The sequence below is a fragment of the Hevea brasiliensis genome, chromosome 9, assembly GCF_030052815.1.
Source record: "Hevea brasiliensis isolate MT/VB/25A 57/8 chromosome 9, ASM3005281v1, whole genome shotgun sequence".
In the NCBI taxonomy this organism is placed as follows: Eukaryota; Viridiplantae; Streptophyta; class Magnoliopsida; order Malpighiales; family Euphorbiaceae; genus Hevea; species Hevea brasiliensis.
In genome coordinates this window covers 21,420,700-21,435,976 of record NC_079501.1, presented here as the reverse complement: position 1 = coordinate 21,435,976, position 15,277 = coordinate 21,420,700, and the positions used below count along the sequence as shown (strand labels likewise).

Below are 15,277 nucleotides of genomic sequence, written 5' to 3'. Positions count from 1 at the left end.
AACAACTGTACATTACAAAGAAATCCTGGACATGCATGTTGGTATTTCTGAAGTTAATTATGCATTAATGCTTATTTTGCTTCAATTTAAACTATATAAACAGAAAAAAAAAATAATGATTTACGCATGATTGAAAACATACTCCTTTTATTTTTTAAGATTTTTTACTTGTTCAATTGAAAGCGTTAATCCAATTTACTCACTTTTTACATTTATCCATTCACTTTTATAATCACCGCAGCACCAATTATTTTCAGCTGCAAAAATAAAACACATATGACTATCTTGTAATAGGGCTTCCAAAACCAATCCTTGCTTGAATTGCTAGTATCTTTTTATTTGACTACATGTTTGGACGAAACTATTTGATATTTACACATCAGTATAAACTGCATTTTTCTGGACATTAGTGCATTAAATCCTTCATGACCCTTAATGCTTGTCCAAATGCAACTAAGGTGTGGCATTCTCTTGATCTAGAAATGATCCCTGAAGAACATCTCCAACCTAAATGATTTTTAATTATAAGTTCGCCAAATGCAACTAGATCAATAACACAGAACAGCTTTCAACCACCCTTCTCTATTTGCCTTGGAGTTGTTAAACAAAAGCACATTATTTTGCAGGATGCGTCTGACTCGAACTGTCATCATTAAGGCTTAAGTAAAGTTCAGCGTCATCATACCCTTGTAAAACATGTTTGCCCACAACAGGTCATGCTTAGGGCCCATGTCATGACAAGACAAGAATGTCACATCAATATCCATATCGGTCATTCAGAGAGGTTCGCCCATCACCTGATTGTCCTGCATAGAATATTAATTAAAAAATGGTGAGAAGAAACAGCAAACTGGTATATGATAATGGTCTATACATTCAGTTGCTAATGTTTACCAAAACTTGAACTAGTCACACAAAGAAAAGGCTTATACCTTCAGGAGGGACCCATGATTCATAATCTGAATTGCCGTTGAGAAATGATGGTTTCTCAGGGCCAAGCACTCTTTTTGGTCTTTTGTTATCCTTATTATGTTGACTTTGGCCTACTTCCCGGCTTTCATGTCCTCCAACCTCATCTTCTGCATGATATCCTCTCTTATGCTTCAGTAACAATGCCACAGCATCTTCTGCTGTGAGCTTGGCTTCTATGGTGGATGCCATGGACTGTTCAGTAGCTTTGTTATCATTGGTTCCAGGTCCCTCAGTTTCCTTCTGCTTCCTTATTATCAACCCAGGAGCAGCACTTTCAATGCCTGAATCCATCTTATCCTGTGCACCATCCACATTAAGCAAGATCTTTTGCCTGTCTTTATAATCCACGAATTGGTAAGCCTCATCTATATTCAACACTTCTTGTTTCGTCTCTTTCACTTCTGTATCATTCACTGCACCAAGCCACTGAGGCTTTACAACAGTGTAAACAGCAGGTTTAACCTCAGGTGCATCAACAACCTTGTCAGCTTCTGGCTTATTGTCTGACTCTATGGTAGCAACCATGGAATCTGGAGTTGTGTCTTTCTTCTTCGAGGCATCTATTGGTTTTCCCACCCCACTGCTTTTCTTTGGTTCCACAGTAGATTGCTTTTTGGTAGCAGCAGCAGGTGCTTCAGCTTTATAATTATCAGGTTTCTGTCCTTGTACTCTTGAATCCCTTTTCTTAGCAGCCTCTCCAGATGGGTCGGCAATTTTCAAGAGAAAGAAGATCCTATCCAGTTCAGATTGGAGAGCAGACAATTCTTTTTCAATTTGTACAGTTTTATCAAGCCCTGACAAGTGACAAGTAAAGGAAATCAGCCAGAAAAGAAGTAAAGATAAAATGCTTCTCAAAAATATAATACCTAGATTATTTCTTCCCTACCTAGTTGAGACGACAGTCCCGACATGTAAGCATCGAGTGTGTCTCCAGCTTCAGTTTCTGCTGCAGTTTCAAATGCTGTTTTATTCTTCTCAATCAAAAGCAACTCCTTTTTGTCTTCCATTTCTTTCATGATGTTGTCTCTCTTGTCAAGAAGACTATCAGCAGTTTCAATTGATTGATTTTCATTTGACTTTTGTATTGAATGCTTCTTTGTCCGGTCATAGAATTCATCATCATCACTTCAAAGAGTAAAAGACAAACATTTCTATTGGCTTAATATGCATAATAATTCAAAAGAGTAAATTACATCTACATCGCTGAGATTTAGTTATAACTACAAATTACGGCAGAGCTCTTTAAAAATTATAATCCCATTGTTTCCAAATAAGTTTTCTTGAAATGATAAAGCAATCCTCCATATTAATTGTTGTAATTGTATCATATTTTAAAGAAGGAAGGTAATTTAAAAAAAAAAAAGTTTCTCCCTTATTGTAGCTAAACTTCAGCAACTTAGAAGAAGACATATTGAAAACTCATCAAATGTGCAATTGATCAATCATTTAAATCATGATAGTCATTCTGATCCAAGTAGAAAACCATGCAGACGAAAAAAGTATGAGAAAAGATAAAATCACAATATTTCATTGTCATTTGCTCCTTTCATGAACTGTTAAAATTGTCAATTTTAAAATAAACTTTGGCAATGGTGACGTACCTCAAAAAATCCTCATCATCTTCTGCTGTTCCTTTTTTCATGCTGCTAGATTTCCTTCCAGCACGTGCGCCAATACTTTCCTGGATACTTTCATTTAACGTTTCTTCCAAGTTTTCCAGTTCTTCCAAGATCTATTAACAGATATGAGAAAAGAGCATGTAGAAGTGGGGAGAAATCAAAAGAGCAATCCTTTCCAAGAGCAAAATAGAGAACCACTAGAAAATAATTGGGAGAAAGACCAGCTTTTACCTGTGTCATTCTTTGTTCATTCCGAGCAATCTGAGTTTGCTGCCCTTGTGTCAACCCACCTTGAGCAATATCTTTAGCACGAATAGCATCTATTTCTTTCTTCATATGAGCAATCTACAACCAAAAATTTGTGGTATAATAAAATATGAGCAACATAATGAACATGAGGAACAAAAAGTTGTTTCAAAAACCACTAGACACAATAAATGAATATCCCCTTGCTGATGTGTAGCAATATTGGGAAGCATTACAGTGCATATGTTTCCTTGCCTTTTCTCTTAATCTCTACCATGAATGCAACTTCTCATCTCTTCTCTTAATGAAACCTTCTTTTATCAGAAATTATAAAATTCTATCAGTTACAAGATATTTTGCTCCTCACTTGTAACTTTTCCTCACTTAGCTTTAGAAATAATTGCTGCTCCAATCAATCAGGTTTATAGAAATTTTATTGAATAATTTTGTAGACTGTCAAATTATAATAACAATATCAATGTAAAAATAGCTAACCAAGGAACTTTCTGATCTCAACTGACATTCTCATTATACAATATTTCTACAACTTTATAAGTTTCAATAGCTGCAAGTGATTATCATGTAATGAGAACTTTTTCTTCTCTATCAATCATCAATCAGGTATACCGGCATGTACAAGTCGCTTGCCATTAGATGGAAAACTTCTAAGTCCCATAAAAAATGTAATACGAGAGAGAGAGAGAGAGAGAGAGAGAGAGAGAGAGAGTTTAGTAAATCTCAACAAAATAAACATTTTGATATTCTCAAACATAGATTACTAACTACAAAGTAATCTAAGGTATAAAAGAGAGAAGGGCATAAGCTTATTAGTCTTATTACAGATTAATGGAAACCACTCACCTTTTCAGTTCGTTTGATTATTTTATCACGGGTTTTCTCCTGCTTCTCTGTAAGTTGTCCTTTGTAGGTTTGCCAAGTAATTTCATCGCCATCATCCTAGATATCCAAAACAACAGAAACAGGGGAAGAGGAATAAATATTTATCAGCTTTCAAATCCATATAAGATAAGTCTAAACTTAAATATGCAGAAAAATATTTGGTATACAAGACAGTCAAGAATTCAAGGACAAGATTTTCCAAGAGTGAAAGTGTTACAAATGAAGATTTAAGTAAAGCACATGAAATAGTAGTGAAGTTCTGGCTCAGTCAGGAGAGAAAGAACAAATTGTCTTTGCATTTACTTGACTTCCTGTTAACCATAGCATAACATGCCTTACATTCATTGCAGACGAGTCAATAACAAATTAGCAATATTATATCATGTATGAGAATAATGGCTAAGTTAACAACAGTAATAGAAAGGATATAATGATTTTTCTGGCAAAATTACATAGAAATTAAATTGTACCACCAACCTCATCTTCTTCAACAGCATCTTCTCCCATGCCCCATGAGATACCATCTGCAACAGATGCTTCTGCTCTTGCTCGTCGAAGTGAAGCTTCTCGATCAAGCATCTCTTGCCGGAACTTAGCTTCTCTAAGAAGCTTCAAGTCTTTTTCCTACAACATAAAACCAGACCACAGATTATTGAACATGATGCATAATAATTGCTAACAGCTTTTAAAATCACATGCATATGAAAACTTGGTGAACATAGCAACTTTTATGTAAATTTTGGAGAAAATAAATAATTATATATATATATAATCTCTGATGCAAACTAATCATTAACTAATTATGTGTGTGCATGGTTATAACAGTCTTACCGGGAGCATCAATTCAGATGGCCCTTGGAATATGTACAATCGAGATGAACTGTGCAATAAAAATAATCAAAAAATGTATGTGAATCAAAACGAGAATCTACTTCTACCACATATACAAAATATCATAGTAATGGAGAATAAAGAATATATGAACCAAGAAGCATCAGACATTGACCATTTACAGTAATAACTATAGGTGCATTATTATAATAATGTATAAAACTATTAAACAAGGGGGGGAAATAAATTTTTAAGGTAATTCTCTATGTTTTCTCAATCTTGAAATCACTTGATCAGAAAACAAAAATTATTTTGACCAATTCCCTACATTTGATGTTTGCTCGTTTAATTGCTAAATAAATATTCTCCCCGTAAGCTTATCCGCAAAAGAAGAAAAGGAGGGAAGTAACAGTTATTACAAGGAGTGGGAAAAAAAAAAAAAGAAAAGAAAAGGAAAAGGTAAGCTTGGAAAACCGTTTGAAACGTACAGAGGAACTAGGAAAGAGCACTTTTCATAGGAAACTGCATGGAAAAAGAAAGCATCTTCAAAAGTTTTTGAAATTTGGCAATTTGATGAGATGGTAGAACTGCTTAGCAAATATATCTTTCCTTTTTCAAGATGGGAATAGAGGATGAATGGGAAATAACCCTAGGGAACTGCTGAATAAATAGATTTAACATTGGGATCAATGGGATCTCTACTTGAAGTATGCAGAGACAGAATTTGATCCTTGGAGTTGTTACAAAGATGAGCCTGAGACACGAGATGCAATTCCAAAACTTAATTTACAGATTAACTTGGGTCTTGGGGAAAATAAAATTTGTGAGCTTTTAAGAAAAATGAAATCTTCATTAGATAATCATAAAGATAAGCTGTTGCATACTGCCTGTTTATAGATGGGCCTTTCAGTTGTTACCATTTTGTTTTTTGTAAATTTTATGGATAGCTTGAGAATAGGAGAGAAGAGGGGGAGGGGGGGAGATACTAGGAGGGTATACTCCTATTACACATGAGTACCACTCCTTTTGTGTCCTCTTTATTGATCAGAAAATGGGGGAAGGAAGGTACAAAAGAAAAGGCAAAGTAAAAAATAAAGTAAAAAAGAAACTCACAGGCCAAATCGAATGATATCACCAACATGTAGTTCCACATAAACCTTTTTCTCAACCTGAAAACATAAATGGAAAGCAATTAAAAACATTAAGGAGTTGAGCACCCAATCATTGTGCCTACTTACAGCTAACAGAATGTGTTTCACTCTCCTAACATCTGTTATGAATTGTGCTCAATAACACCAAATTGACATTGAATGCCTAGAAAAGGTTGAGGGCTGAGGACTTGATACCAAAAACTAGAAAAAGGTTTCAAATGCTTTTTCCAAAACTTCATTTTATGAGCCAAGTCTGCCCTTTTGAAAGATATTCCGACACAAAACAGCATTAGATACAAAATCATGATTCCAAGGAAAGACTTTTAATGACAATATAACTTCAATTCAAAGAGCATATATTCCTTGACATGTAAGAGAAGACAAATGACACATTATACATTTCATTGACAAAATAAAACTTGACACATATAATTAAGAACTTCATATTCAACTAAGGAAAGTTAAATATTAAAAAATTTAATGCAATAACACATTAAAAAAAAAAAAAAAAGAATAACTACATGGTAATACCTGACACTTGTTAATGAAAGTACCATGTGTGCTGTTGAGGTCATAAAGGTAGGCATCTCCATTTCTTTTGAACTGGAGAACTAACAAAGAGATATACATAGTTAATTATATCATAATCATCCATCAGTATCACTAACAATTTTCCAATAATCCATGCTCAAAATTCCAACAAATGAGTTATTGTTGCAATTTGCAGTTTTTCATATTCCTAGCATAAAGAGAAAAACCCTGTTCTCTATGTAATAGGGCACTAGTGAGTCTCTCCTTAATATTGAAAAGTCGCAGGTGGCTCTCTGTGGACGTAGGCATATGGCCAAACCATGTAAAATTCCTTGTGTCCATTTTTTTCTTCTATCTTTCTTTTTTAGTTATTCTAGTCTCCATATGTGTGTGCGCGCAGGTGCGTGTTGTGGGATTATTTTTTGAACAATCTTCCTTTCTAATCCCAACTATAACTTCCAAACACCGTTTATAGCCAATGTAAGTAGTTACCTAAAATAATTTAGAAGATTAAGCAAAGGTATTAGCACTTTTACAGCTAAGTTCATGATTCCGCCTATTTTTAACATAGGCCAGAAGCTTAAGGAGTATAGGCATAACAATTGTTAAAGCAGCAAGCTAGCATCACAAAACTAAATGCAGGCTTTGAGCCTAACACTGAGCGCATTACATAATCACAGCTCAGCATAATAACAGACATAACAGAAAGGATTAATTGGATTTCTTTAGCTTTTCTAAGTATTATGGCTCGACCACTATAAATATTTTTGCCCCTTGCACAATCTAAACCAATTAACTTGCCATTCCAACGTCTTTGATCACAACTTGTATTAACTTGAAGCTAAGTTTGTCCATTAAACGCATTACAAACCTAATTGATCAACTACATACAATACCACTAGAAGAAGAAAGAAGCAAGCAAGTACCAGCATGGAATCGAGAGATGGTAGGATGCTCAAGAACAAAATCGCAGAGATCTACACGCCCAAACATATAAGCCCCCTTCTCGTAGCTGCATAATCATCAACATAGAAATGGCAACTGAATTCGATTAGATTTTTCAATAATTAACATTGTAACACCATAAATATAGCAAATGAAATGAATTTTCAAATCACTTACATATCCAATTGCTCAATGATGGAGCCATCTTTGAGAACTTCAAGGTAAAAGTTATGGCAAGGAGGCCCGCTCCATTCAGGAATGGTGTAAGGCACTGAGGACCGCTTCACGCTCTGTTCAGAGGGCTGTATTGAATTGGAATTGGGTGAGTTCAAATTTGGATTTTCGACGGCTTCCGATTCGGAAGGTATAGTGTTTCTCGGGGGCGGTGGTGGAGGTGGGCCCATATGGCCTTTCACTAAAGAATCTTGAGGTTCGTCGAGAGTTTTGGGTTGTTCGGAGGTCGTCATCGTGGTGGAGGAGGCGGCGGTGGAGGGCGAGGGGTTAGGGTTTTTAGGAGGTGGAGGTCCCATAGAGGTCGTCATTTTTACTGCTGTGTGACTAGCAGAGACAGAGAGACGGTGGGGGCAAACGCGCCACCAGGAGTTTTATAAATTTAACAGATCTCGAATTGGAGGTGGCAAATGGGGCGGTTTGGGTTGTTTTACGTCTGCGGGCTGCGTCTCTGGGTTTGGGCTTTTTTCTCATAAATTTCAATTTTGGGACCAAACTTTTTTTTTTAAATATTATATATGTTTAATTTTTGAATATATATATATATATATATATATATATATATATATATATATAACACATTTACTTTCCATTAAGTTTGTTTGGTACAGTTCTAGGGATAATGGAAAATTTTGAGGGTAACATTTACCCTTTCTTTTTCCTATTTTGAGATAAATAGTACTCCTCTAAGATAAAAGAAAGAAGTTTTTATTTTTTATTTATATAATTATATAAATTTCTGCATAATCAATTTATATTATTATTATGTATTTATTTTTATTACTCTTATTAAATTTTAATTACATCACTTTAATTACATATTTAATTATTTTTATATATTTTTATATATATATAAAAGTTGTAAAATACTCGCAAATTATTTAAGGTTTTGCTTGATAAAAACTCAAACTTGATTTGATTTATTTTTTAAACGAATCAAGTTCAAACTAATTAAATAAGTTGAACTTAAACTCAATATTACTCAGCTCATTAAGATTTGCAAATAAACTCGTTTGAAGGCTCGTTGAATGTATATATGGGTTGGCTCGCTTTAAAACTCGTTTAGTCTCTGTAATAATTTTTAAGGTAATATTTAGTATTTTAACTGTTAAACTATTACTTCTTTAATTTTATTTATATTATTTAGTGACACAATATTTATACTAACTTTTAGAGATTAAAAAAATATTTTTACTATAATTAATAAGATGACATCACTATATTTATATTCAATAGTTAATATAATTGTAACACCCTTAATTTTTAAATAATATATTTGTATATAAACATAAATATTTTAGTCTAACCCATGGTATTATGAACTTTGTATAGGTACTTTCGTTTCTTGGCAACTCGACTGTCGCCCGGATTTACAATTTTGGGCTGAACAGATAAGCTACCGGAATCACTTCAGAACTAAGTTAAAGTTATAGGCTATCCCACCATTTTAAGATACCCCGGACGCGCTTCAAGCGTCAGAATTGGCACTGGTAAACCCGAACTACGAGTTTCTTCAATTTTATAGTGTTGGGTTTAGAATAAAATTTCATAAAATATTCGTGGATAGTTAGAAAATTATAATTCCTTTTGTATTAGCTTAGTAATATTTATAAAGACCGCGGGGTAAACTTTTAGAATTTTTAGAGCTCATTTTGGTAGTTTTTGCAAAAAGGGTTAGTTGTAGGGACTAAATTGTAAGTTTTCAAAATTATGGCTGTTGACTGTTTGGATGGGTCCAGGAGGGACCATGTGATGTGATTGAGATATGGTTATGTAACTTGTGAATATAAAGTGTATTTTTGAACCCTTTTGCTGATTAGGTAAGTTCTAGGTATAGAGGGAACTCTGCCGGATTTTCGGCACAACTTATGGTGTCTTTAGTTCTTTTTAAGCTTATATTGAGTCAATTATATTAAATAAATGTAATGTAACTGTCAGGTGAGCCGGGACAGCCTTTCTCCTCCGCCCAGCTACCACATTGACCTTAGTTTACGTCTGTAAGTAAAATATTAATTTTAACTATAATTTCAATATTATTATATGTTCAGGCATGCCCATGCATCACTTGTAAATATATATTTGTGTAGTTAAATACTGTGCACTTTTTATATTGCATCATTATTTGATAAAATGTTATGAATGCTGTTTTATGGTAATTTGGAGTAGTGTGCGTGTGTTGGCGTACTTGTGTTGTGTGATATTGGATATGGACAGTATGGGTAGACGCAGCTGGAGCTTAACTCGCTGGGACCCGATCCTTTTATGGATAAGTCAGGGTAGGCACGGCTCGAGATAATCTCGCTGGCCCCCGCATTTGGTCTATTAAGAAAAAGTCCGGCTTGAGATGTACTCACTGGTAAAAGTTGGATTAAGAGAGCTGTATATGGGATCAGCTCCCATATATGTACTGTTTGAATATTATATGAGTGTGTGAGTAATCCAAATTACCCTTTTGTTGTTTACGATGTGAATTAGATGAAAACTATGAAGTGTTATATTCCACTTTTTAGGATGCATTAGCTTCATATAGCTATAGAAATTGTACTTAAAATTGGTATTTTACTCTCTGAGTTGAACGCTCAATCCTATTCACCTTATTTTTCCAGGATACAGGAGATTTCTTATTGTGTTCTAATCTGTCTCTCCTTCGCAGGTCATTTAGTAATATCTGTTATGTTTTGTAGAACTTTACTAAATTCTAAAACTCCACATGTGTTAGAAGAATTTTATTTGATTTGAGTCTGTAATATTATTAAATGCATGTATGATTTGATTGGATGAGGGAGCTGAGCTCCCATTTAATTTTATGACATGATGAGTATGTGGAGAGTGAGCTGAGCTCCCCAAATTGTTTTATATTATGTTTACAGGTCGAGTGAGTTACAAACTCTCTGTTAGATGGTCCATGTTATAGCAGGACTCTGTCCGGTTGATTTCTTGAAATTGGACTCAAAATGGGCCTTAGGATTAGGTTAAGAAATAGTTAGGCTTACTATGGGCCTCGAGAGCTTTAAGCTGGCCCAAGTCCTAGTGTCGGTTCAGCCCATAAGTTGGGTCATGACAATAATAAACATTTTTAATGAAGATTTTTAATTTAAATCACTATATAAATAACTAACTACAAAAAAATTAATATACAATAGCTAATAGCTAGTAAAATAAATTATAAAAAAATTAATATATAATAGTTAACGGTTAGTAAAACAGTTGATGACTACTAAAAACTCAACTCAACTAAGCCTTTATCCCAAAAATTTAGGGTCGGCTATATGGATTCTCTTTCTCCACTCTAAACGATTTTGAGTTAAATTCTCGGAAATGTGTAATACTTTTAGGTCATATTGTACTATTCTCCTCCAAGTTAGTTTAGGTCTACCCCTTCTTTTCTTTCTATCATCTAACCCAATGTACTCTACTTGTCTAACTGGAGCCTCCGTATGTCTATGCTTCACATGATCAAACCACTTTAATCTCCCTTCTCTCAACTTATCCTCAATTGGTACCACTCATATTTTTTCTCTAATACTTTCATTACATATTTTATCTAGTCTAGTATGGCCACTTATTCACCTTAATATTCTCATCTCCACAACTCTTATCTTAGACACATGTGACTCCTTCAGTGCTCAACACTCACCACCATATAATATGGCCGGTCGTATGGCTGTACGGTAAAATTTTCCTTTCAACTTATTGGAAATCTTGCGATCACATAAAACTCCCGTGGCACATCTCCACTTCAACCATCCCACTTTAATTGTGACGCCCCTTACCCGTCTACAGTGTAGCCGAGCAAAGAGTGCCACATTCGATGTCGGAGTACCCTATCTTGTCTTATCTTATACCGTATTAGTTTAAATTCCATTTATACGTATTTGTCCATGTGTGGAATTTTTTTTTATTTTCACAATTTATTTGTCCATATTCGTCCATGTCTTTATTTTTTTTTTATCATAATTTATTTTTGTGGAAGTCCGGATAGAGTCTCCTCTGTTTTATTAGTGTATGGTAGGTTCCACTATTGACCTGTTAGAATAATTCATATACATTTCACCTTTCTATATATCATATCATATCATCTTTACTCATATAAATTTCAAGTAAACATATTTCATTCATTCATATAAAATTCATATACAATAATAAAATTCGTATACAATAATAAAATTCATATACAATAATTTACAAGTTATTTATAATCACAAAATAAATTACATCGTTTACTTATGTACAATGAACAAAATATAAAATCTAGATACACATGGGCCCTACAAAAAAAAAATGGACTGCTGAGGTGACACCCACACTATAGCAAATCTGATCAATCCCTATGTAGGCAACTACTGCTGCTGCTGGTCTCTAGTATCTACGCGTGGTAAAACCAACGCGCTAAGCGAATTGCTTAATTGTGCATAAACAGGAGTAAAAATAACTAAATAATTAAAATAATTATTCTATATATAATTTCATTAATTTTGAGTCATTTACAAGTTTATTGAACTTTGGGAGCAATAAATTTATTAAGATCTTTTTTGGTCATTTATTTCATATTTAGTCTTATTAAATTCACATCAGTACCCAAGTAACCTATAACAGACTATAAAGACTGGATACACGAAAGTATACTAGTTAGACATCCATATATCTATCATGTATATATCGGTCATGTTAGGCACAAGGCTAGCGAGCAGGCATAAAGCCAGAAATCAAATTAGGCAAAATGGCCAACGAGCAGATATAAAGCTTGTAGAATAACCATATATAGACATATATTGTTTATCAATGATTATTCATATGGGCAGTACCGTAATCTGTAGTTCCTAATTGGTGTACCAATTAATCTAAGCTATATCAATAAGTCTAGTTATACTTTGGGCAATTTAGTGTTATTAAGTACTTATAGACTTATTATTTCTTGTTATGCACTAGTAGTGCTCTATAGCAATTTCATGTCATGTACTAGTTGTATTTCATAGCATTTTCATATTACTTGTGATGGGAAACATAAGTCTCATATACATATTCATGTCACTTTTATATTTAGCAAATCATTTTGGTTAATTCCATATCATATGACAAGTCATTTTGTGAACCTTTTTCAAGGTCCAAATTTGGTGTCTTAACTTCACCTAGCAAATTGGTTAAGATGTAACCATTGTTTGGCCACACTTCCTTCATGAAAGTTGTTTTTCTATTCTTATCTTTGTTTTCATTTTTGAATTATATCATTTGGAGTTTTAGAACTAAAGTTATAGTCAAATTATCAAAACTTATTCATTGACCTTTTTTGGTTCCAGAACCAAGCAGATTCTTGAATCAAACTTTGTCTAGTTATTTGGACATGCTACAGTCATTTTTAGGCCTAATATACTCTATATAAGTTGTTCTCCTATATTTTAGGGTCACTCAGGTTCAAGAATCACAATTTTTCAGATTATGTAGGGTGAGTTATGGCTAATTAACTGACCTGGACTCCAAAACCCTATGCCTTTAAGATTTCAGATTCAGATTAGTGTCTTTGATTCCCATTTTAGGGATCTTACACTCAAGAAAAGTTCCTAAATCAAAGTTAGAGTTCTGTTTCTTATGTTTTCAGAACAATGTGGCTCATCTTAATTGGAGTTTTCTAATGGGAGATATGATATAAATACTATTCTGGGGTCAAGCGACTATGTAGTTTAATTTCAGAAATTAGGATACTGATTTGTCCTAACAATTTTGTCAAGTTCTATTAGGTTCTGGGTTTTGGTCAAAACACCAAAATTATAGTTTTAGGTCTTATAAAAATTTTGCCTTTGGTTTCACTGCATTTGCAGTTTTGTGGACCAAGTTATGATATTTTTGTCAAAACTAGTCGAGTAGGTCCAAGTCCAGAATTTCAAGTCAGTTTTGGTTCTAGTCAGAATTGTTGACCTAATTTATTCTAGCAATTTGGATAGGTTAGAGGCAGAACTGGGCTTTGTATTCTTCATGAAAAAATGTGCTACTATATCTAACCTTTCCAATAGTTCAAAAATCAGGTCATTCTGACCTTCCTAGAGTGAGTTATGGCCATTTGAACAGTTACTGTTCATATGGTCATTTTTCTAGGTCTAGAATATGGTTACCCATATTCAAGCCAATTTTTGGTCATGTTATAATCAATTTTTGAGCAGGGTCTCTTTATGAAAAATGTGTCATTATGTCTTTGATTTAATGCCCAATTACCCTCATACCAATTGGAGTAATGAGGCTCTACTTATGGTCACATAACCTTGCTGGACTCATATGTCCAGAATCCTGCACAGAAATTCAACACTTCCAATCTTAATTCCACCCAACTATTAAACTCCAATTACATTCATGGCACTTCAAATATTCAACAATCAACCTCAACAACATCAATTTTAAGCCACAACACAAAATCTTCAATTTAGGTCAAAACCCTAACTTTCAATTTCAAACCTCACTCTATACATGTAATTCATGATCTAACTCACTTATCCTCATCACATTCCATCACTAAGAAGTTTATAACAATTAAAACCATCAAACTATCACTATCCCCATGGTTGCCAAAATTAGGGTTTTCATTTAATCATGGTATTCTTTTAATTTCATGGAATTTTAACTTAGTTTAACATGCTTACAGTGCTTAAAGAAAGAAGGAAGCTTATATAGTGCACTAACCTCACATGTGACCAACTTGGACTTGCTTGGCTACCTAAGGCTTTCTCAATGTGTAGGAATAAGTTTTTGTGAAGACAAGTATAGGTTTTAGCGTGAGTATGGGGAGAAATTCAAGCTTAAAAGCTTGAAAAATGGTGGAGCACTTTAAGGGAAGGGTTTGGCCATGAAGGAACCAAGGAAGAAGAAGACCAAATTTTTGGTTTTAATTGTATGTTTATCTCTTTTATATGTTTGTTTAATTTCCATTAGTTATAAATTTTAATTGCATCATTCTCGTGTCATGCTTACATAATAAATACATTTAATTTTTTTTCTTTCTTTTTCTTTCTTTTTCTTTTCTTATTTTCTCTACTCATTTCCATTACACAAATTCATGATTTTAATTCATTTTTAACATTTTATTCTCACTCTTTTTTATTAACATTTAGGTTAAAATTCAACACGGAGGTTGAAATGACCAAAATACTCTTCATTGATAGCATCAAATTATACTTACCTTTACCAATTGTCTTTATTTTCTTGCATTCCTTTGACATTTTTATTGTCATTTAAACCTCATAAATTTTTCAATCAAGTCTCAAATATTTATCTCACAGAGTTCCCCATGAGTCTGGGGTTGGCAACTGTCTTCACAGTTGCTTCCCGTTAGGGTCATCCATCGCGGGGACCTCGGCTCCTTTAACCTATTGGCATTTCATTTCTTTTATTTTTTTTCTTAGTTTTACTTGGTCTTTATTTAGTCAATTTATGTCTTCTCACTCTAGTTTAAGTCTAGTTCCAGACATCCTGGCTGTCCGAACAGATGTTAGTCATCGGAACAATAGAATGTATGGACTACTTAAAGTGAGATCGTTACATTAATCCTATGACTAGCACCCTTCTCACATCCCCCATCTACTTGATGGATTGAGCTGGGATATTTAAAGTGATTACTTTGGGGTAGTACCACTTCATCCAAACTAACTCATTCCCTATCACCAGTTCGCCCTTCACTGAACTTTTAATGAATGTATTATGTCTTCGTTCTACTTAACTTAAAGTTCTTTGACTTTATAGTACTTCTCCAAAGTTTTAGTTTTCTATTGACTTCTTCTCGCGTCTCATCTAGCAGAACTATATTATTCACAAAACATCATACACCAATGGATTCTCTCTTGTATATGTTTCGTCAATTCATCTAGG

General features: G+C 33.8%; 1 protein-coding gene across 1 annotated transcript; it reads right to left on the bottom strand.

Annotated features, from left to right (window-relative positions):
- Window positions 1-297: 297 nt before the first annotated feature.
- Window positions 298-7,838, bottom strand: LOC110670734 (uncharacterized). The gene is made up of 12 exons (XM_021832897.2): window positions 7,373-7,838; window positions 7,177-7,262; window positions 6,251-6,330; window positions 5,682-5,737; window positions 4,569-4,617; window positions 4,215-4,361; window positions 3,699-3,794; window positions 2,823-2,936; window positions 2,574-2,704; window positions 1,859-2,097; window positions 933-1,766; window positions 298-806 (listed from the first exon to the last, which is right to left on the bottom strand). Exons 1-12 carry the CDS (start codon window positions 7,735-7,737, stop codon window positions 757-759), a joined length of 2,247 nt encoding a protein of 748 aa, XP_021688589.2. The 5' UTR covers window positions 7,738-7,838; the 3' UTR covers window positions 298-756.
- Window positions 7,839-15,277: the final 7,439 nt, after the last annotated feature.